The following is a 23702-nucleotide window of genomic DNA, read 5'->3' as shown; positions in this document are numbered from 1 at the left end:
GAGCCGGACGCGGGGCCGCCGGGGGGACCGCCGCCGCCGCCCCCCGGTGCCGGCTCGCCTCGCCGCCCGCCCCTGGCGGCGGCGGCGCTGGGGGAGCTGGAGGCGCTGAACCTGAGCGGGCGGGGGCTGGAGGAGCTGCCCGAGGAGGTGGGCGCCGCCCTGAGCGGGCTGCGGGTGCTCAGTCTGCGGCGCAACCGGCTGAGCCGCCTGCCCGCCGCCGCCCTGCGCCACCTGGGCCGCCTGGCCGAGCTCGACCTCAGCCACAACCGGCTGCGGGGCCTGGGGGACGGCGGGGCGCTGGCGGGACTGCGGGGCCTGCGCAAGCTCGGCCTCAGCCACAACGAACTGGGCGCCGAGGGCCAGGGGCTGCCCCCCCGCCTCGCCGAGCTGGGCTGCCTCGAGGAGCTCGACCTCAGCTTCAACCGCCTGCGCCGCCTGCCCGAGGGCCTGGGCCGTCTGCGGCACCTCCGCACCCTCGACGTCGACCACAACCTGCTGCCCTCCTTCCCTGCCCCGCTGCTGGAGCTGACCGCCTTGGAGGAGCTCGACTGTTCGGGCAACCGCCACCTCGGGGCCCTGCCCGAAGGCATCGCTGCCCTCCGCCGCCTCAAGATCCTCTGGCTCAGCGGCACCGGGCTGGCGGCCCTGCCCGAGGGCCTGTGCCAGCTRAGTGCCCTCGAGAGCCTCATGCTGGATGGCAACCGGCTGCAGGCGCTGCCCGCTGGCTTCGGCAAACTACAGCGGCTCAAGATGCTCAACCTGTCATCCAACCTGCTGGGGGAGTTCCCCTCTGCCATCTTGGCGCTGCCYAGTCTGGAGGAGCTCTACTTGAGCCGCAATCAGCTCACCGTGCTGCCCCCTCACCTCTGTCAGCTCCACCAGCTCCGCACTCTCTGGCTGGACAATAACCGCATCCGCTACCTGCCTGACTCCATCGTGCTTCTCCACAGCCTGGAGGAGCTGGTCCTTCAAGGCAACCAGATCGCCATCCTGCCTGAGGGCTTTGGGCAGCTTTCCCGTGTCACCCTGTGGAAGATCAAAGACAACCCCCTCATTCAGCCCCCCTATGAGGTGTGCATGAAAGGCATCCCVTACATTGCAGCTTACCAGCAGGAGCTGGCCCACTCCCAGCCTGCVCTCAAACCCCGCCTCAAGCTGGTCCTCATGGGCCTAAAGGATGCAGGWAAGACCCTGCTGAGACGGTGCCTCATGGAGGAAAATGGGCATAGAGAGGACATGGGAAGCCTGGAGGCAGGGAACACCCAGCACAGAGGGTTTCCTGGGCAACAGCAGGACACTGGGAGAGTGACAGTTGGATGTTGYACCTTTCCAGAGCCTCAAGACAATTGCTCAACGCGGGTACCTGTTACACAGCAGGTGGAACATCTCCCTGTTGAGTGGCAGGACATCCCTTCCTGTATGCCCTCTCACCGAGCGAAGGGGGAGACACCATCCCCTGCGCCGTCACTGCCATCCAATGTCCCCCAAGTACCACTGGGACTAGGACTGTCAGGAGGCAGTAGGGGCATTGAAGTGATGGACTGGACAGCAGATGCAGAGAGGGGCCTGACATTCATTGTGTACGAGCTGGCGGGGGATCCGAGCTATGATGTGATCCAGTCTTTCTTCCTCTCTCCTGGAGCCTTGTACGTGCTGGTGGTGAATTTGAGTGCCTACGTCCCTCAGCACTTCTACCCCTCTGTGGGCTATTTCTTGCACTGGCTCAGTTCCAAGGTGCCCCATGCTGTTGTGTGCATGGTGGGTACCCATGCTGACCTCTGTGCGGAGCGGGAGTTGGAAGAGAAGTGCCTGGATATCCATCACCAGATCGCTCAGCAGGAGAAGAGGGATGCTGAGGGACTCCAGAGCTTAGTCCAGCAGGTGGATGAGGCTCTGGGACAGGACTTCGACCTGCGCTGCTCTAGCCCACACGCTGCCTTTTATGGGGTCTCGGACAAGAACTTGAGACGAAAGAAAGCCCAGTTTCAGTATCTTCTCAACCACCGCCCACAGATTCTCTCTCCAGTGCTGCCTTTCAGCTGCCAGGACCGTTGCCAGGTGCGTCGCCTGCGGGACAAGCTCCTCTCAGTGGCTGAGCACCGGGATATCTTCCCAAACTTGCACCGGGTGTTGCCCAAATCCTGGCAAGTGCTGGAGGAGCTGCACTTTCAGCCACAGGCTCAGCAGTTGTGGCTTAGCTGGTGGGATTCTGCCCGGCTGGGCTTGCAGGCAGGCCTGACRGAGGATCGGCTCCAGAGTGCCCTGTCCTACCTGCACGAGAGTGGAAAGCTGCTCTACTTTGAGGAGCACCTCACCTTGCGTGAGTATGTGTTCCACAACCTGCCGCGGCTCATTGACATCCTCAACGTCTTTTGCCAGCGGGATGCCACGGTGCTGCTYCAGAAACTGCTCAGCGACACCCAGATTGACGAACTGAGGACCACTCAGCTCCATCATTATGTGGAGGGTTTCTTGCTGCATGGCCTCCTCCCTGCTCATGTTATCCGTCTCCTTCTTAARCCCCACATCCAGAGCCGGAAGGATCTGCAGCTCATCCTGGAACTSCTGGAGAAGATGGGGCTATGTTACTGTGTCAACAAACCCAAATACAAGCCCTTAAACGGGGCAGCTGCTTGGTACAAGTTTCCCTGCTACGTGAAAAACGAGGTGCCCCATGCAGAGGCATGGATAAAYGGCACCAATCTGAGCGGACAGTCCTTCCTTGTCGAGCAGCTGCAGATTGAATATAGCTTTCCATTCATTTTCCCACCCGGCTTGTTTGCACGCTACAGTGTCCAGATTAACAGCCACGTGGTTCAGCGGTCAGATGGCAAATACCAGATCTATGCCTACCGGGGAAAGGTGCCTGTGGTGGTGAGCTACCGGCCTGCCAGGGGAGCTCTGCAGCCAGACACTCTGTCTATCGCTAGTCATGCGTCCCTACCAAATATCTGGACAGCTTGGCAAGCTATCACGCCTTTAGTGGAAGAACTGAATGTCCTGCTCCAAGAGTGGCCGGGCCTGTACTACACTGTGCATGTCCTCTGTTCAAAGTGCCTTAAAAGAGGGTCACCCAACCCACACACGTTTCCAGGTAAGGCACAGCCCAGCTTGCCTTTCAGCTCCTCTGGAGCTTTGCCCCTTCTAGAAAGGTGTCTTACAAGGTCAGCCTTAGCTCTGTTTCTTTTTTTCGTTTTCTTTTTTTTTTTCTTCTCTGCTCTAAGTCCTTCCCCTGGCGGTTTGAGTCATGAGAGAAAATATTAGGGTAGCTCCAAGGAGACAGGCTTTAAATAACCCTATTCTGAGAGGAGGGGGGTGTCATGTCCCCCTTTGTCTGCACCTTTTCTCTCTGCTTTTTGGGTTTTGGCCCTGAGGGTTGGCAGTGCCATTGCTGAAAAGGCTCTGACCTGTCTTCCTTGTTTTGATTYCTTTGATTCCTGTGATGTTGGTTTTTTTTTCCCTAATTCCTTTTACCGTGCAGCTCCCTCTTCCTTGGAGCTATTTGTATGAATAGAGATGCCTAAAACGTTGCAGGTATCCCCCATCCCCCGCTTCAACCCTCCACCCCCAAAACCTGGCCTGTGTTGCAGCCTCTCCAGTGCAGGAAAGCTCCTCCTGACAGACAATGGGTGTGTTGGTCTCCATATCCTTGTGTAAAAAGCACTTTCACTGAGCTTTCTCTGAGCCCTGTCTCCAGCAGGAAGCATTCCTCCCTGAAGAGAGAAGGATACTCCATCTTCTTTGTTTTAAGTGTCTCACCTAGWAGTGATTCCCAGGCTGTGCCTTTTGGAGCTGTTCTTGAAAGTATTTTATTTTTCTTCCTCTCTCTCTCTTCATCAAATGAAAAAAGCATAACCTTTGTCCTCTGGAATGTAACTGGTTGTGGTGCTTTTTAAAGCTGTCGCCTCTAAAGTTGTGATTTTTATCGGTGATGTTTTCCAGCATCATTGGTTTTACTTTGTGTGTGCAGGTACTGCCTCTGAACTAGTGTCCTCCCTGCTCTGCTTGGGTTTGTTCTACAGCTTGCAGGGTGCCATGGAAAAGGTGCTTTGATGTGTAAACCTGTGTGAAATCAAAACACACTCTGGACTGTGAGCAATGCTCCAGAAATCTGCATTTTAACACTTACGTTAGAGTTGGAACATTATTAACAAGTAGCCTGAAACTGTGCAGGGAACTGTAGCATGATTTGAGTTAAAGCAAGCAGTGGTGCTGAGTTTGTTTGTAAGCAAATATGATTAATAAGATGTGGACATTTTGGGGTATGGTTTCTTGTTTTTTTTTCCTCTCTGGACATTAAGAATAAGGAAATGCCGTTTGCTCCTCAGCCTGAGTCCTGGCTCCGTCAACTGGATCTCCCTCTAACTGCTCAATTATATAAGAGTCAGTGGACTGGGGAGTGAACCCATGTTGTGAGACATGCTGAATGATATCTTGCTGATGACATGGTCCTTAGGGCGATGTGATCTGCTTTCCAAAAGAAAGCCCTGGAAAATAAGGAAAAAACAATCCTGCCACAAAAACCCTGAAGAAAAATCCAGCAACTCTCCCCAAAAATCCACCAAAATTAATCAAGACAGCAAACTGTATTTACAGTGTGCTGGTGTAATGGGCACCTRTTGAAAATTTAGCTTGTAAATTCCAGTCTGCAGTCACATATCGCCTTTATTTCGTTTTAATTGGTGAATGCTGCATGGCTGTCCATTTTTCCCCCTGTGAATAGATGATGCTTTAAAAGTGCAATTTGAAGGGGAGCCAGACTGCAGGCAATTGGTGTTGTTGCTGACCCCAGTGATAGTCAGAGCAGGTTCAGAAGCATGAGGGACATAGAAGGGCTTTTGGATTTGCCTGTGTCGTTTATGTTTCCTTAGAGGTGGGAAAGGATAGCTCTCACCTGAGAGCCAGGCCTTGTGTGCTGGAATTGGAAAGTACAGGTAAGCAGTGTGCTCAGCACTGGAGGAGCTGGGGCTTGTGTGCCAGGTCTTTGAATGGCACCTGAGTGATGCCGCCTTTGGAAAGGGGGTTGCAGCATTTTTGAGGCACTTCAGCAGGGAAGTCAGGCCTTTTGCTATAGGGTTACCAGACAGCATCCCAGGCGTGACTCTGCCTTGGGGCAGGTAATAACTCTCTTAAACATGGATACTATGGGACTCTAGCTGGGACAACAGCAGACAAACATGTTTCAGAGGCAAGGCTGATCTGTGGAAATGCTGAAGTGTGATTAAAGCTTGTGTTTTATTGAGAAACCTGCTTGTCTTGGATGATGTTTCAGTCTAGCCCAGCTGTGATCTGGACTATATGAAAAATGTGAACTGTGATTTTGCTTGGGAGTCCTGTATGTCTGCACTTAATCTAAAACATTCTTTGCTATGTACCTGCTTTATGAAACAAGACTGTTTAGGAGCCCCTAAATGGCAATCATGATGCTGAAGACATTTTTTTCCTCCTAATTTTGTTGATCAGGAGGCATRCATGTTTAAAGCCATGCTGCCAAGCTTGCTGTCATGCAAGTGAATCATGGTTGATGTCATTTTTGACAAGGTGTAGGAAAGAGATGGGTCTAATGTTAGGAAAATATGTAGTGAGGGAGATGTCTGYGTTTCTTTCCAAGCTCTTTTAGTGGAAATCCCTGGCAATTGCATTGCTGCTAATACTTAAATAGGTCTGTGGGTTTTTTAGGACTGCAATGAAGAAGTGCTTTGCAGCCGGTTGACCTTAATAAGGGAAATATTTCTGTGGAGACACTGCCAAATTTGTGCTCAAAAATGGAAGTGCAGTCTAGTTCTCTGTGTGGTTGCACAATCCATGTCGTCRTTCATGAAACTGATGGTGCATTCTTTGGTATCCCAAAATTTTTATTGGAATGCCCTTCAAAAAGGGAGTTCGTGAAYTGAGGATTAATCTTTGCTTTTCCTCTCTTTCCCTTTCCTTTCTGTCCAGCTTATCTAGCTTCTGTTGATAATAAACACAGAAATACCCTGGGAACAAGCTACTGTGCATAGAAATGGTTAATAACAATCGAGATTCTGATTTCAGTTTTCTGAGGGTAAATGATTAATAAAAATTGAGATTCTGGGTTCAGTTTTCTGAGGGTTTATTGCAAACAGTGAATGCAAGTGATATAAAAATGCCTTGTTAGGGTCCTTTTAAGGAAGTTTTTGTGTTTGAAACAGTTTTGCAGCTGAGTGAAATAATAACTGAATTGGCATCTGAGCTGGAATCTCAGTGTGCTTTGAGGCTGCAGTTATCCACTCAGCTGATAAAAACTCAGTGTGTTGTTTTTTTCTTTCTTTTACATTTACATTATATATAGATAGAAGTATCCCTRCCAGGTTAAGGATGTCATATCCCTGCTTGGAGTGACTAACAGGAATGGTTCACCTCTCCAAGCAATAAGACTCAGTTGGGTCATCATAGGCATTGTGAAACGCTCTGATTTGTGTGTGATGTTCTTTTAGCCCCTGGACTGAAGAGCTTTTAGGTTATTCATGTCCCGTAAGCTATTAAGTGACTTGGGATTGGGGGGTGGAGGTAGTTTGCCATCTGTCTGATAGTAGACACGTGTGCGTTGTTYGGACAAATGTGACTGCATTTTCCAAGCTTGCATTCATGTGCACCTGCTAACTGCCCTGCTGTTGTTTCCCCTTGCCCTGTGCTAGGTTGGATCCAGGCCACCATGGGCTTTTTCTCACTGTCTTTTGTACAAAGTGTCCTGATGTYCTGTGTGGGATTTTTCTGGTGTTTTGGGTGGGAGGGATTATGTTTGACTGGCGGTTTTCCATTATTCCTGCTTGTGAAGGGGCTGTATGAGTATAAACATAAGAAAGCCCGGGTCTGTGTCCATCGTAGAAAATGGGCAAAATGCTGTCACAAATAACATAAGATCATGTGGGTTTTCACAGAGTAAAAATATGACAACAGATGGAAAGCCACGGGCAAAGATACTGTGTGAGCCTAGCAACCCCTGTCCAAAAGGATGGTTCAGAGCTACTGGGGAGCTTTGAAATGTGCTGGAAGACTAGCAAGATGTCTGCTKTGGAGAGCAAGTGCACATCTCCCACCTGCCTTGCTATCCCCCATATCAGAGCAGGAAGGAGATCMCAAGCCTCTGTTCTGCCTGTCTCCCACATCAAGGGTGAACAGAAGCAGGGAKTATACTGCCAGTCACCTTAAGGGGTTCTGATGGAGCTATCATAGTGTAGTGTCCCTGTGAGTCTCTGTCATGGCTTGAGAAGGGCTAACTAGGCCACCTTACACATGTGATTCAAAGTGAACCATGCTCACCAGCCCTGTGTTGGAGTCAAAAGGTATCATGACCTCCCTTGTGGCTGAGATGGAGTCAGGAGAGAGAGAGGTAGAAGATCCCATGATGTGTCATGCTGTCGAGTCACCCCTTGCAAAGTGAGGCGAGAGCAGGTGAGACTGGTTTTGTCAGAAGGGCTCAGAAGTTGCTCCAAAATCTGAGCTGCTGCTCATTGAAAGACTCATGTCAGGTATCTAATTCCACTTTGTAGTTATGTTTTAAGCAGCTGGGGTTATTTTCACAGACAATTGCATTAGAGCAACACCTACTTGTTATAGAGCCTGACACTAGCATTTGGCAGCYTTCTATTTTCCCCATTTGCGGGTGGAGTCTTTTTTTGCTTGACTTTCAAAGTAGGTGCTATGGCTGTTTTGGGGCTGTTGTCACACTATCCTGCAGGCTGTGGTTTCAGCAGAGTACTGTGGCATAATTGGAGACAGTGGGATGAAACTTTAGCACCATGTGAGCTCTGGATGTGGATGATCTGGGTGTCAGGATGAAGCTGAACAGGGCCTTGTGGTTTGGGAGAAGAAGAGCATAGATTGGTTGCTGGACTTGGGGAAGCTACCATCATTCAGTGTCTCTAGCACGGATAATTTAGTTTACTGACTAGAGCTGATTTCTGTGTTGCTGTAGTGACAGCCTTGACTGGTATGAATTGCTGTAGGTAACAGTGTAGAAACACTGTAGTAGCCTATTTGCCACCAGGGATATTTAGAGATTTCCTTCACATTAACCTGTGTGTTGCCAGGTGAGCATTTGAAGTCCTCTTGTTAGGTGGCTGTGGCATCCTCTAATTTAAATGACAYGTTGAAAGGGACAACAAATGTTTTTGTGATCTTGGAGGAGGCTGAGAAATTGCAAGAGGAAGAGGGTGGTATGCAGTGTAGATGGCTGCCATGGGACTGTCCCTGGTGGGGTATAGATGKGGGAACCAGTCTTTGGATAAAACTGAAGTAGTTGGGACACACCTTGGCTTTTGCCTGACAATCTAGCTTGGGAGGAAGCAGGAATGGGAGAAAATGTGGATGCCAGAAGAAAGGCTGAGGTTTTTGAATTGCCTTCTTAAACGTGTCCTGCAATATCAGGTTACCTTGTATGGTGTGTGTTTGGGGCTTTTTTTTTAAAGTTCTTAATACAGAACTTGCTAAAATTACTTGAAATTAGAATGGCAACATGCACACTCAGCACTGCTTGAAGGAATCCTCTTCCTTACACAAAAAGTTCCTATGCATTTCTGATAAAAGAAAGCTTTCTTGGTCTATCAGCTCTGGTACAGGGAAGCTCTTCTGATTTGTCCCTTAACAACTTGTCTTGCCCTGACCTGTTCCCCAAAGGAGTCATTTCTGGCCTTTGAGCTTCTGGACTTTGAGCTGACATCAGGAAGATGCTAGATTTGGTTGAGTGGATATTTTTGGTTTGGTTAGTGAAGCAAAGCAGAGTTCTTGGCCTTCAGTGCATTACTTTTTTTTTTTTGTTTGTTTTGTGGTTTTGGTTTGTGTTCTTTATTACAATTGCTGAAATTCGTCTTTGCAGGAAATGACCTATAAAAGAGTTGCTGGGTACCAAATGATTCTTTGTTTCATTGCGTGAGATGTGTTTAAAAGCAACAGACTGTGAGGGTGAGATAAGATRTCGATGTAGGTTTCCCCCTCTGGATTCAGTTGATTACGTGAGAACTGATTTGTGTGCTGCTTCAGCATGCTGTGGACACTGGTGTCATATTGTCTTGTATGCTCGCACATCTGGTGATATGATACCTGCTTCTACAAACACTGAAGTGTGAAAAATTTTCCCATGTAAGTTGAGATTTAGCATGTGAGCGATCAACATGCAGGTGTATTACAGGGGTCTACTCCTTATTTCAGGAGGGAATGGTGGAAAATCACCAAGAGTAATGAATCGTTGTCTTTTGGGAATGTGAGCATGTTACTTGACATTGGGATAGAGCTGTGAAAAAACAGTATCAGTTTAAAAACMAAATAAGAGTGTATCTGGTAGGTAATTCTTCTGTATGCTGTGTCCTGTTGTTTTTGCAGTATTGAGCAGGCAGCTCTGGTWGCCTAGCATACTCTCCCATTAGTAATTTGCTAGTAATAGTGCAGGCTACTTGTTTGCCTCTTGAAGGCAATTTGCCAGGGATGAAGGGGGAAAATGTATTTAGTGGAAAGTCCTGTGTGGGGTTTGGATTCTTGGAAGTCATCAGTGTATATTTTTTTTCTACAATTATTCCCCGCCCCCATCCTGAATAGAAGAAGAATAACCTCTGTAGATATGTAAAGAAAATTGTGGTCTGGGGGTTGAATATAAGATAATCAATTATGTCCTTTTAGCTCCCCTCTTCTTGTTTATGGTACTTGTGCTTGTCACACAAACATGGACAGCTGTGAGAGWAAGCTGACTGGTTGTGCCAAATAAGATCACCTCTTCTCAGGTGAACTTGTGGGATACCTATTTAAGGGAGCTCCTTGTAGGGACAAGGAGGGGGAAGGAAGTGTCTAAAGTACTGTGTGAATTATAACAACCAAATTCCTCTGCTGCAAACAAATGTGTCAGTGCTTTTGGCTAGCTAAGAATTTATCTGTGTCTGAGAAAGTAATGCAGCTGGGTTATAGGAGTCTCAGCCTTTCTCTGTGGTCAGCTGTATGGTGGTCTTGCCTACATCAGGAGAGCTAATGGGATTCTGGTGACCACAGTGAGAAGGAGCTATGTTATACAGAGGATGGGGAGGGCATGGTGTTTTAGAAGCTGTTGAATGGATTAAGTTTACAGTCTTGGATGGCAAGGTCACCTGTGTGAATGTGGCCTTTGTTCCAGCTAGACCACCTGAGGGTTTTGTCCTTTATCAATTTCTTCCTGGGGAACCAGATATAAGAGCCGAGATTGGGGGGTGTGCAAGACCTGTGGGAAAAAGAAAGTCTGGTTGGCTTTGTGASAAATTTAATTTGGGATGTTCAGATAGAACATCTTTGAGGGCTTATGGTTCTTCAGAAGTCTGCTGGAGGCTGAAGACATATTGTACTAGTGGTATTTTCCTGGCTTAAGGTTGGTGCTAATGCACTGATCGGGTTGCCAACGTGGTCAGTGGTAGTGTGGTTATGGACTGATACAGGTTCTGTGATTAGGGGTGACTTGTCTGTGGCCAGTGGATGGAGGCTGTGCTCAGACTGAGCTGTGACTGCTAGAGTGCTTGCCTGCTGGACTTGGTTGTGGTTTAAAGCAAGACCTTAATTTCAGATTTGTTTTTTGTTTTCCCAGTGGTCATTTTCAAGAGCTCTGAGCTTCTCCCAAAAGTGTACTGAGTACACTCCATACTGGTGTTAGCTGTGGGCTCCTGGGGAATGGCTGTGAAAATGGCCTAGGACCTACAGGCTTTATAAGGTAGCATTAATTTTGAATTGGCAGTTGAGCATGGCAAGCTCTGCATGAACCAAACAGCATCTTTGATGTACAACATTCTTCTGTTGGGTAGTCCATTAAACTGAGCAGTTTGTGAGGATTGGATAAAACTGAACTGTAAGAGCAAGTACCCTTCAGTGCAAAATAAAATTCCATCTCAAATCCTGTTCGGACCCGCCCTGTATTGCCAAGTGCTGACTCAGGTTTGGTGCTTGAACACTCCAGGAAGCAGCTGTATTGTTGTTGATCTAGGATACATTGAATTGTGCTGATAAGATGATGGGAGGCTTCTGCTGGGCTTTTATTGGCGGGATTTCACCAGCTTGTCTAAGTGCATTTCTGCAGGACTCTTTATGAAGGCAATACCAGGGTATCTTCCTTTTAACTTGGTTTTTGGTGATGTTTGCCAAGAGTCCAGTTTAGAGAAGKTTTTTTTGTCTTATCTGAGGGAATCTAGACCATTCTGAAAAGGATACTTCCTCCTTCATTTGGTACCCATCACTTTCTGTAGAATTTTTAATCCCTTTGTATTATAATGGGACAGGAACAAAACAACAATACAACAGTGGTAGGAAAGGGATTTATGGGCCTCGTGCCCACAAATGACTGGTGATAAAAATAATATTGTAGGCTTTTTTCCTAACAGGGTGCTAGGTTGTGGCACACTGCACTGAAGACTTGTCTCTTGAATGATCTCTACATAGTAACTTTTCTGTTTGTGTGCTGAATTCCTCTTGGAGCATGTTCTTTGCATTTTTAACAKGTGTTTGTCTCTCCAACAATACAGAGTGAGCAATGGTATCTGATAAGGGACAGATCCTGCCCTGCAGCAGGGTAGAGTTGTTGATGAACTTCCTGAAAAATGAATTGGCCGTGATTTCCACAGCATCAAAATTTGCAGGGTTAGGCTCAAGATAGAGGTGATTGACCTAATTTGCTTCCAATGCATCTGGTGGTTCTGCTGCATGAAATCACACAGTAGAAGAATATTGAAGATATACACAGTGATTTGGTCTTGCTTGACTTTGAGACACATGTCATTTTGTTCTTCTGTATTAATGCAAGACAGGCAGCAGAGGACTGCTAGAAGGGTTGATTTGTCCCAAACTTGTCTCAAAACAAGTGTTTCCATTAAGGAAGACTGCCCCTTGCTACATGGGCAGCGTACACAGGGTAAACTTCTTGCAGCAGAAGAAAAAGGCATCTTTGTCCTCTTGTTTCAGAAAGTTTATGATGGACATAGCAGAACTGCAAAATTACCCTGCAGCACAGACCGTGAGTCTATCTGGTGCAGCAGTATGCTGCTGTATCTCTAGCTGTTTTTGTGGAGCTCTGTTGCTGGCTATTTAATACCTTTCTCCACTGCCTCTGGCCTCTTCCTTAAAAGCAGCAGTCAGGTATGGATGGCAAGCAGTTTTTCTCTGAACAGAGAAAACAAGAACTCAGCAATGTGCCAAGCTCACATGCACAGGCTATACAGTGTGGAGGGTGGAGAGGAGGCATGGACCTCTGATTGAGACTGACTGCCTGAYATCACTCGTTAAATATTTCTGTTGCCTGTGTCTCAACAGTTGCATTTTCACCTCTCATTGAATTTTTCAGATAAATTGAGATCAATAAAGAATGAAGTACAAAAAGATGGGGTAATGGTTGGTGATAAAGATCCATTGTGATAAGCCATCATCTCATATTGATCCTCCTGTCGCTTGAATTTTTATCTTTCCACCCTCTCTCTGTATTTTTATTGTGTGTAACTCAACCATCTGTACACATGTTCACTTTTACTACATTACGGGGAAAATAGCATAATTGTCTGTCAAATTGCTGATATTTGCACTTTTCAGGATTACATCCTCAATGTATAATAATACGCAGTKGCATTTATTGTGATGTGTGATAAGGAATAGTTCAAGTTGTTTATGTAAAATTCTTTTTTTTTTTCTCTAAGAAGAGCTGAACAGTTGGAACCTTGTCTATATGGGAGCACTTGAGGCGGCTGCATAACTTAGTTGTCCCCTTACTTTCATAATTCTTCCTCTGCTTCCCTGTCAGTGAAGCAGTGAGTAGCTCACAGGAGCAATGATCTTCCTTAGCAGGGCGATTTAGTCATGATGAGTCCACAGAAGCTGGAGCTGAAGTGATAGTGGGGTGGCAGCCAGGCTGCTCAACACACCTCCTTTGAGAGATCTGCTGTATMGAAGGCGTCTTGCAAATTGCAGACGCGCCCAGGAGTAGCCAAAGGGCATGGGAATTTGCAAATCCAGACAAACTGGTCTGGAGCAACAGCTGTGTGGGGCCAAACTCTCACTCAATTATAGGGAGCCGTTTCTGGGTCTAAAATGGTTTTAAAGTGTGCTGTAGGTTGAGAGAACAGCTGCTGTTGGGCTCCACTGCCTTAATGTGGGCTTTGAGCCAGCTAGCCTCTGTCCCWCTTGTTACACTTCTTGAGTGACTCYGTCTTGCACCACKGTATTGCTGAGCAGCCCAGCTGGGAACCAAGCAGTGAGAGCTGGAATAGTCAGTTCTGGCTCAAAATATTCCCTGGGTAGTCCTTTGGATGGGTTGGCTTTTTTGGGGAAGCCGCGTCTGGATTGTGTCTTCAGGAAGCCAGCATGCTGTGTTCAATAAGAAACAAGCAGGTGGACCTCTCCACATATGCAGGACATTCCAGGCAAGGGAAGATGGACAAGCTTATCCTTTTTATATGTCTGCACTAGTGYAATTAGGGGAAGAGATGGAGGATTTTGTCTGTTTCCTCTTCTGGTCTGCATGGTGCTTCTTGCCCCCTTGCTGTGAGTGGCTGTATTTTTGCACTGGATTTGCATGGTAAGGTTTCAGTAGTAGGCCCTACAGGRGTTGCTCCTGTGAGAAGCTGCTGAAAGCTTCCCATTTTTCTGACCGAGCCAATGCCAGACTTGGACCCACCATTGGCCAATGCCAAGCCCATCGGCAGTGGTGGTAGTACTTTTGGCATAACATAAGAAAAGGAAAAAAWCCAAAACGCCTTGCAGTAGCAATTGTAGGGGTATGCCTGAAGGAGGCTGTGACCCTGTGAGAAGCCTGTGCTGGAGCAGGTGCTGGGTAGGACCTGTGGACCCATGGAGAGAAGAGCCCACACTGGAGAAGGTTTGCTGGAAAGACTTGTGACCSTGTASGGGATCCATGCTGAAGCAGTCCRTGAAGAACTGCAGTCTGTGGGAGGGACTCCACASTGGAACAGGGGAAAAGTATGAGGAGTTCTTCCCCTGAGGAGGAAAGAAAAGCGGAGACGATCTATGATGAACTGACTGCAGACCCCATTCCTGACCCTCTGTGTGCCACTGGAGAGCGAGCAGGTAGAGAAAATCAGGAGGAAAAAAAGTCAGGAATGAAGTTGAACCCAGGAAGAAGGGCTGGGTAGGGCAGAAATGCTTCAAGATTTGGGGTTATTTCTCATTATTCTTCTCTGATTTGATTGGTGAAAAATAAAAGTAACTTTCYAAAGTTKAGTCTGTTTTGCCCATGACAGCAATTGGTGAATGATCTACTGCTCTTTTCTCAATGAGCTTTTTATTGTATTTTCTCTCCCCATGTCCCACTGAAGAAGAGAGTGATAGAATGGTTTTGGTGGGCACCTGGCATCCAGCCAGGCTTAACCCACCACAATTTTATAGGCAGAACTGCTGGATGGGRTTGATTGTGCTGAAACAGAGGGTGCTTGGTGGCAGGTTTCCAAACCAGGGAGTCGGCAGCAAGCACTAGGCCTACTTACACTCGTTGCATAATCAGATGAGTTTTCAGCTCCCTGTGCGTTTCTCTAAATCTTCCTTTTGAACAGCCTCTTTCTTTGTCCGAGAGATTTTCATGCTCTTATTTCAGACAGTGATGTATGCACTAGATTTGGAAAATTCTCATATCCATATGACTCTGGTATATCAAAGTGGCTAAATTTAGAAAATCTAGCAAAAAAGAGCTTCCCCTTCCTGTGATCTGACATAATGTTTCTTGGTCGCTGTTATTTTTACTATGGAACAGCTTAAATCTATTTTGGTTGGGCACTAAGTGATGGCTACAGTGTGAAAGAAGAAATTTGTTTCTGTGAAGTCAGGCAGCTGTGCTGCAACTTCAGAGCTCTGAGGGTGCCTCACACTGAACATGTGCCAGTGCTGCATTAGGGCCCCCTGACAGCCCTGCTCAGCTCTCTCAAGCCCTGCCTGCTCAGTAGAGGGTCTCTGGGGCTCCGGGCTTTGACGGCTCTGAACTTCTTCAGCATCTTGCAGATGTAGTGWGTGGCAGTGGTGATGGATTTTAATATGCACACACAGACATCCCACTACTTCGCTCATCCTCTGATTTCTGAGAGGACAGTATGGGAAAGATGGTGGACTGGCACCAAAGTAGCAGACACAATGGCAGTTTACGTAGGAATTAGTCATGCCTCTGGTTTCACARGTCTCTATAATTCATGGACCTTTCATTATACACTGCTAGGACCAGGACTGAACCATCCCTGCCTGGAAAATGCATTGGTAGAACCATGCCCTGCTGAGCACCTTGAGCGCTTAGTGTCAGGAATATGTAATTCAAGCTTTCAAACTTTTRTACTCATTTTGGTTTGGGGTTTTTATTTGTTTGGGTTGCTTGGTTTTGTTGRTTTATTTTAACCATCTSCTTTGTYAGAACTTTCTCWGTGGAGGTTTGAGCTCRTATTTTATTAYAGATGACTGCTCTGCTTCAACARCCTTCTGACTTGCTTCTGAACATCSTGCTCCTGCTTTCACATTGAGGTGAAGTGAAGGAAGGCAACTGGGATGTTGGGAAGAGATGCTTTTTCTTGCTGACCTCAATATCCCAGAAATCTGCTGAGCAAGAATCTACTTCTTACTTTGTTACCATTTTAAGCTTCTGGTGACAGTTGTGTAGAAATGTTCAGTAATGAAAATGGAGGCAATGTGAGCCTCACTCTGAAACTTTGGTCATCTTCAGGTGCTTTTGTTCAGGTTCATGATGGTGCCAGAGGGCTACGTAGGGAATGAAACTCCAGTGTGTTTTGTCCTCACTAAAAGGTTCAGTCAGGTCTGTGTGCCTGTACCTGTACTCCTGTCAGGAGTTTTGGGCAGGGAGTCTTGCTCACATTGTCAAGTGAAGGATCATGCTGTGATCTAGCATAGGTGACATTTTCATAGCAGCTTGAGTAAGCAAGAAGTTTGTAGTTTCTCAAAGAAGCATTTGTGTGCCCAGAGGGAGCCCTACAGGCTCTAAGGTGATCATTACTAGGTTTTGGCAAGATTTTAACTGATGCTTGCATAGGCAAATAATTCAGCTTAGCAAGTGGCTGCTGTGGTCAACTTGGAGCCTTGCTAGGGTGAGATGCTGAAATAAACAATCTAGGGTTGAGTCTTGTGTGCATCTTTTCCTGAGCAATGTATTTGTGCTTCAAAGGCTCAGCAGAAGACTTCCTTGGATGAAAGAAAAGTTTGGGAACCTTCCCCTGGGATCAGAAAAGAAAAAGCTACCTTTCTGTTTCTTTTATAATGAAAAGCTACCACAAAACTTTTGAAGCTGCCTGTTATTTTTAACTTATTCTTTGTCCTTCTTTGAAATAAATCACATTTTTCTTCTCTGACAAAAGCATGCTTAGCATGTTATGTACTTACACATGCACATTTTTAAGTACCTGCGGTGAAGCTTAACACAGTGTTAAGAAAATGTTGCCAAACATGTCAAGGTCATGCTCAATTTAGTGATTCATATAGGGACCTGATTTTAAAAAAAAGCAAAAATACCAAAAAAAGAAAAACCAAAAAAACAAAACAAAAAAACACAAAAAAAAATCCCCCACTGAAAAACCCAACATACCTCCATCTCCAGCCATCCGTTGAGCCAAAGAGGGTGTGATGAGAAGAGATGTTTAATGGGCCAGTTTTGGTAGTGCAGTAGGTTGGCTCTGAATCTTGGATTTCTGGCCCAGCACTTTGCAGGTGCTAAAATACACTTCCTGTTAAAAGCTGGCAGCTGTGCAAGTGTGGCCAAGTGTTTTTGGCTAGGGGAAGCTGAGTAGTGTGGCTGTTCACTTGCTGCATGGCTGCTCCTGCCCCTGGGTACCAGGGCGGATGCTGGCAGCACAGCCCTTGTAGTGAGGTTGGGCAGCCTGTGGGCAGTCCTTGACCAGCCTCTAGTTTAGAGCCAGAATGGTATCACAAGTTGTCATGTTTTTGTGGCAGGCCCATGTYCAGGCTCCAGGTCAGAGTTTATTACTCTTAGCCATGCTTCCTGAAGCATTTAGCATCAGTATTTCCCTGAAATAGCACCTTTGGTTGAAACCTGTGTCAYAAAACAGCTTTTGCTCTGCAGCTGTTGTGTCATACAAGTTTTGTGCATGATTCTGGCRTGTACCAGGTGCACCCAACCCCATCTGAATCTTGCACGTGAGTGTTGGAACTGAGAACTGCCCGCAAAATTAGGGTTCTTCTGGAGACAGCACTTTTACCCCTTGCTCTTTGCTTCTTTATCCTCAGTTGCATAACGCAGCATGATGYGGATAATCCAGTCATCATAACAAAGGGATTTAAAACTCCTTTTTAATCGGAAGTCATTTTTAATAAAGCTTTGTTTTGCTTGGAGGACTGTTCTGCTGGCTTGTGTGTTTAAGAGCAAAATGCAGGAAACTGAGGGAGGTGGGAGGGAACAAGCTCAGGSAGTGGGGAGACAGGTGCTTCTGCCTGGCTCCCAGGCAGCTGCTGGTGAAGTCCAGAGCTGTGGGATACATTTCCACTAGCACCAAGTATGCAAAAATCCTTACATGCACAGATAGAAGCAGCTTGTAGGTCTGTGCTTTCTTGGAATTTTTCCTTCTCAGAGGAAACTWCTGGTGGTGGAGAGAAGGAAAAGCTTGAGCTAGTCCAAACTGACTTGTACTCCCCCTTTTAACCCTCCAAAGTCCAAAACACTTATAGTGCTCTAGGGCCTCATGCATCTCAAAACAAACTGTGCAGCCTTTACTTCTCTTTTAATAGCAGTGGCATACTGTGACTGACCTTATTTCTTTGGCTGTTTCTCTGCCACTGTCTTGTGGAAAGTGCACTGTCTAAAACAGTGCATGAACTCTGAGTAGCTTTGAAAAGTATCCTCTTCTCATGTATGCCAGCACTCTGCCCGCTTTTTTGGTAGCAGCCACCTCTTGAGCTGCAACACCTGCTTCACCTCCCCTCAGAGCAAGCCTGGTTGGGGGCCTGAACTGCTGCACTGAATGGCATTTGAGAGCAAGCATCCTGCTACTTCCTGGTGTTTTCCAGTAGTACTCACTCTTGGGATATCTCGAGTGTATGCTTAAGATGTCCCCGAGTCTCCTCTTTGATCAGTGTAAGTTAATGACTGGGARGTTTTAAGGTGATTTCTCCCCAAGACAGATCTCATCCAGAGGAGAGCCAGTAAGTCTGCAGTTCAGGTGAATTGATTAAATACCTGAAGGAGAGGGGCCCAGGGCTGTGTTGCAGTGACACTGGTGAGTAACTACCTCAGAGTTATCGATCTGGTGGAAATCTGGAAGACTATATTGGTTTACAGCATAAATAGTTAGGGRACCAGGAAAGAGGTCAGCTGCGGGACAGAGTTCTCCATGAGGGAGCTGGCAGCTCCTGGAATGGTGCAGGGGAGTAGAGGAGATGGTGGAGGAGTTAAATGTTCTCCCAGCAGCACTGCTGGGAGGCTGGTGAGTTCTTTCTGGGCCCCAGAGCTCCTTCCTGTTTCAGTAGCAAACATGACTATMGTAGAAGCAATTTTTAAACAGTGAAGATGGATGCTGCAGTTGAATTTTGGACACTGAGAACACAGACCTGATGGCATTTAGCAGGCAATGAACTCTGTAAGAATTAAGTAGCAAAGCTATTGTTTCTGTGTGCACATGACTTCTCACTGGAAGCCATTCCAGTGGTAGAGTAAAAAGCAGTAAGTATTGCTCTGAGCRGAGATAATAAAACAATCTGTAATATTAAGTTAGTAGATAGGCACTTTTCCTTGGGAAAAAGGTGTTTGTAAGAAAATGYTAGCTATTGCATTGATTTACAACTATTAATTGTCTGTCATCTGTTTGGATATTAGGGAATCAACAGATTCAGAGAAGAGTGGTTAAATTACTGGAAATGCTAAGGAACCACAAATCAGCACAAAAGGAAAAGAAAAATTAAAATATTCGTTCTCATCCCTTCTAGAAAAGGGAACAAGTAAGGGCTGTTAAGAGTAAAAAGACAGACAGAGCTTTGGTACCATTGAGCAAGGGAAAGCCAGCAGCTCACTGAAACTTTGAAGACAGCAATTTTGGTAATAATGAAGATATTTTAAACTAAACAGAGCAGATTTGAAACAAAAATCAGTTTGCCACTTCTGTTGTCATAGGGAAACTCGGGCTCTGAGCTCTGTGGAGTGCTCCTTGGGCAGTGCCATGTGCAGCAGCAATGCTTTTGTAATGGTCTTATGCATGAGMCCAAGAAGAGAATTGGCCACTGGTATCGGTGCTCTTCTCTCGATTTTACCCATATAGCTTGATGCAAATCTTCATCAYGCTCTGTCTCACAAGGAAGCAACACTTGACCAAGAATGTACTTAACAAAGTAGAGTGTAAATGTAAAAATATATGCAAAGAAGGAAGTTATATCTGATGTCCTTGTAATTAAGGAAACGTCTCTGATCCTGCATCTTCGTGGTCAGCTAAAGCCACATACCTGTAGACAGCTTGTACTGTGGGGTTAGTTATTACTTTATACAAAGTGGATAGCTTTGTAGGAAAAGTGCCAAGGAAGCATTTTGTTCCAATTAAGCATGAGCCCAGAATAAATTTTGTGATGTACATGCATAGACCAAATTCCCCAGTAAAATTACTTCAATATGAAGTCATGTTGATAGATTAGAACAGGGATGAGTTCAAAGTTGGTTCAATAACCATTAAAACCTTGATTTAACATTTGAATATGAGTGGGACCTRTGGTGTTTAGACTTTTCTCCTTAGACCAGTAAATGTCAAAGRGTAAAAAAAAGGTTCCTGTGTTTAAGTGGGCTCTGTGGTTGTCCTGATGAACAGTGAGTGTTTTAGGGTGACCAAAATAGCTTTATAGAGAAGTATTGTGCATGCATCTCACCCTAAGTGATGTGGGAGAGGATACTTATCACAACAGGTTTGAAAATRCAGTTCCTTCCAGTTCAGTTTGCAAAACACACTGAAACCATGGGATGGCCCTAAGGCAACAGCAACTCATGGGGTCAAGTTACTTTTATCTAGAAAKGAGTTTACTTAATCTCAGAGAAAACTGCTGGGCAGCACACACAGATTCAAGATTTGGTTTTGGTTTGTTCTCCTTTTTATTGGCTGGAGAAAAGCAAGTAAATTTAAAAGAAAAAAATATTAAAAAAAGGATGCTGTGACAGAGTGGAAAAAGCCACTACAAGGGAGACCTTCAGGTTTTTCACTTCCCAGCTGGACACTGGTCAACTTCTAGAAGAGGGGCTTCATAGTCAGAATCCTTCTTTCAACCATTGCATGCATGGACATCTTGTGAGGAAGGAATAAATCAGCAGGGCAAAAAACTTGTCCCAAGTGCTCTCCCAGCCTTAGTCTGTTATCAGCACATGCATTTGTCTCTTTAGCAATGCTTGAAGACACTTTGCCAGTTAATGGTCTGCTTGTGAGCCTTTGTGTTGCAGCCGGGAGTTCTGCATTCTGTGTCAGGTTCTTGCTTTTGCTTTTCTTCAAGTGCATCATGTCGTACTTGCATTGAAGCTTTCTAGTTTTTGTGTTATTGCAAACAGAAAACAATCAGCCGGTTCAGGGTGTAATATTAGTAGCTAAACTATTGTGAGGAGAAATGTCTTGCAGACTTGACTAATTCTCTAAATTTAGCAGAAGAGCAGGCGGAGACTTGGCCCTTCCTCATCAGTTGCATAAGGCTGGAAGTCAGTGGAACTGAGTCTTGTATGGCCTGCTCTGGGACCTGGCTTTTCACATGGCCACCTATTAATGTGTTGTGACCAAATACAGAGAGGTAGCAGGATGGCGACCAGTCCTGGTACTCCCTGCAGACGCCATGAACCCTGCCTTTTAACTGTTTTTCATAGTAATGTCTTTGAGAACTTTTTAAAACTCTTTTTTTTTTTTTTTGCATTTAGTTGGATCTGCAGTGTGCTGATCATCTGGATGAAAGGATCAGCATCTCCTTTGTGATGGGGAAGTAATAGCTTTGAAATGACTTGTTTGGAAAGATGGGCTGAGGCTGCTGGGAATTGTTGCTGTCTGGGCTGCATGATGGGCTGCATGTCTGCAGCCGGTGGTGTCTAGTGTTCAGGTGGATGCTTTGCATGCAGTTGTCCTTTGCTGTTACAGGGTGAGAACAGACAGGTTGGGGCTGGCTGCAGCTTTCTCTCCAGCTGGTGCTAGGCCTCAGCAGATTGAGAAAGTGCTTATGGCAGATACGGTTGAAGGGGTGGAATTTAAAATTACCAAAAGGTAGATTCTGGGCCTGGTTACTCAGTGACAGGACTGTTTCTATTCTGGGATGAGGATAATTCGCACTGAGCTCATTACACCATGACTCTCCCTTAAAATGCCTTGACAGTCAATTTCGTTCCAGTTAATAAGGTCCTAAAATGTTAATGAAGCAAATCAATTTTTCATGGCTTTGTATTGCAGTCGTCAGAAAGTGCTGTGTTGCAGCCTGCCAATTCAAGAGGCTTTTCAGATATTAGAAGGACAGCAAAACATGCAGCAATTTGAAGAATGCTTTATTTTCTCAGTTTTTTCCTCAGTGCCCTCTCTCATTTTTCTAAGACTATATGCTGTGCTGTTTGCTTGTCCGCTTTGGTCATTGTCTGCTCTGGTCACTAATGGGAGGAGATGGCTTGCTCCCATCTTCCCTACTGTTTYGGGAGAAGAAAGATGGAGTGTCCAACAGAACAGGTAGAGATGAAGCTGGACAAGGGAGGCCACTCATGCTGAAATACTATTTGAAAAACATTGCATTTGATGGAACAGAATGGAGAAATGGCATGTTGTTCATCCCCTACCCTTATCTTTTTGGAAGGGGCCTTGGTGTCAAAAGTCACAGCCCTCTCTCCTCATGGCAGTTTGCTGAGATGTCAGCGTTACCTGGCATAAATGCTGTCTGTGCTCAGTATCTCATGGACTGCGGAGAGAGAAGCTGCATTCATTGTGTAGCCACACTGATGGTAGATCACTTACCCACGCTAGCTTAGGAATAGGTTAGGTGGCARCCATCTTTTATTTCTTGGAACTGCTTATTTTATACTACCAGAAGGAGACACAAGGGCTCAAACTTTCATGACTGCTCCTGGAGTTATTTTGATGAAGCTGTTTTGATCAGTTACTGCGCTCTGCATTTTCAAGTCTGAAGGTGGGAGGTAGGAAATTGTATTGTTTGGGGAATGTAAGGGGTTTGTTTATTTGCTTTTAATTGAATTCCAGTTTTAACTATAAATAATTTCTGTGTGCCTGAGAAAAATATAATTACCTAATGTTTTGTGACAAACATAAAGTTTTCCAAGTTTTATACTTGGAAGCTTTGTACTGCCACATTGGTAAGGGATGATCTCAACTCATGAGGGGAGTGTATGAGTTGTAATTTGGTATTTGAATAATTAACCTTCTGTAGCTGTTAAGTCAAACATCCAGAACATTTTYCACTTAAGTTCTCCACCAAGAGGTATGCTTAGTCCCATGCCAAGGGCTTCCCAGAGCTTTTGCAAATGCTCAGGTGTGTCAATGTCCCCTTCTGTTGTGACAGTGATGGGTTAAGAGCTGGCTGACCCTGTAATGACTTGGGGAAGGAGGAGGGTATTTAACTCCCTTAAGCCTTTCAGACCATAGCTGGTGTTTGTGTGACTCTCCCCTAAGTGGCAGAAAATAGAGTTAGTGATTGCCAGGTACAGCATCTGTCTGGCTGTGTCTCCTGGACAGGCCTTGCAGAGCACCTTAGCCTTTGGCACAGTCCTGGGCTTCCTGCCAGGGTAATTAGCCTGGTAGCTCCTTGGGCAGGAGGGAGTGCAGGGTGATCTCAGCTGCTGTGGGAAAAGCTGCCTGGGCTTGAGCTGAGCAGAGCACAGCTTCTGCAGCACCTCTGGTGTTACTGACCTCTGCAGTTCTGGGTTGTGAAGCTTGACTTGACTCCAATCTGAACAGCACTGCTGTCCATTTCCAGAGGTTTATTTTGTGTTTCTATCACCTCATGTAACTTAAAGAGTCTTGGGAAAACAATATTYTGTGCAGCCATCTGGGGGAAGTATGCAAGGTGAGCCATATGTATGTCCACAGTCAGAGTTGTGAGGCCTAGAGATGACATGCTGGTTCTAGAGACAGCTGATGCTGTGAATGCAGGAGCTGGAAAGCTGTCCAATGCTTGGATCAGCTACTGCTCAAGGGTGAGCCTGCCCCTCTAGCAGTTTTGATGCTCTAGATTGGAGCTGAGCACCTGCAGGAGACTGCTCTGTGTTCAAGGAAGCTGTTGGCATTTTTAGTCTTGAACCCTTCAAAGGAGAAATCAGTTCCTTTTCTATATTTTGGAAAGTTCTACCATTGCTCTCTGCACCCTTTTCTCTGTGCTRTCAGCTTCTGGTCTTGGAGACTCACCTCTGCAGGCTAGTCCTCTGCCTTGCAACTGGCTGTCTTACCCATTCCACATTTCCAGAGCAAGCTTTCTTTTTGTTTTCAAGCCTTCCCTTTCTTTTTAAACTATATCCCAGGTTCATTTGTCCCTGAGCATGTGCTGTACCTGATGGGTGATTCTGCTCACCAGCCTGCAGTTATGATCAGTGTTTACTAGCAGAGTCTTTCTTCTCTGTAGCTTTTTTTTGCACAGCAGTCTCTCCCACTAGGGCTCTTTCACAGGCTGGGACTTTTGTTTTTGTTTTTGTTTGCTGGTTCTGAGCTCCTTTAACTGGGGACTGCAACATGAAGCTTATTAAATTTTTGTTCATAATGTGTGTTTCACCCTGCTCTGCTCCCTTTTTGATGTCTCTG

General features: G+C 46.0%; 1 protein-coding gene across 1 annotated transcript in view; it reads left to right on the top strand.

Moving 5' to 3' along the window:
* The window catches only part of MFHAS1 (multifunctional ROCO family signaling regulator 1), a 36460-nt gene that overhangs the window by 5316 nt on the left and 7442 nt on the right, over positions 1 to 23702 (top strand). Inside the window, exon 3 of the mRNA XM_057375320.1 lies at positions 4 to 3094. Within this exon, the coding sequence (XP_057231303.1) occupies positions 4 to 3094 (3091 nt within the window). The remainder of the gene's footprint in view (positions 1 to 3; positions 3095 to 23702) is intronic.

Source organism: Malurus melanocephalus, unplaced genomic scaffold (genome assembly GCF_030028575.1).
Source record: "Malurus melanocephalus ecotype Western Australia unplaced genomic scaffold, MMel_1.1 scaffold_9, whole genome shotgun sequence".
NCBI classification, from domain to species: Eukaryota; Metazoa; Chordata; class Aves; order Passeriformes; family Maluridae; genus Malurus; species Malurus melanocephalus.
This window is presented reverse-complemented; position numbering and strand designations above follow the sequence as displayed.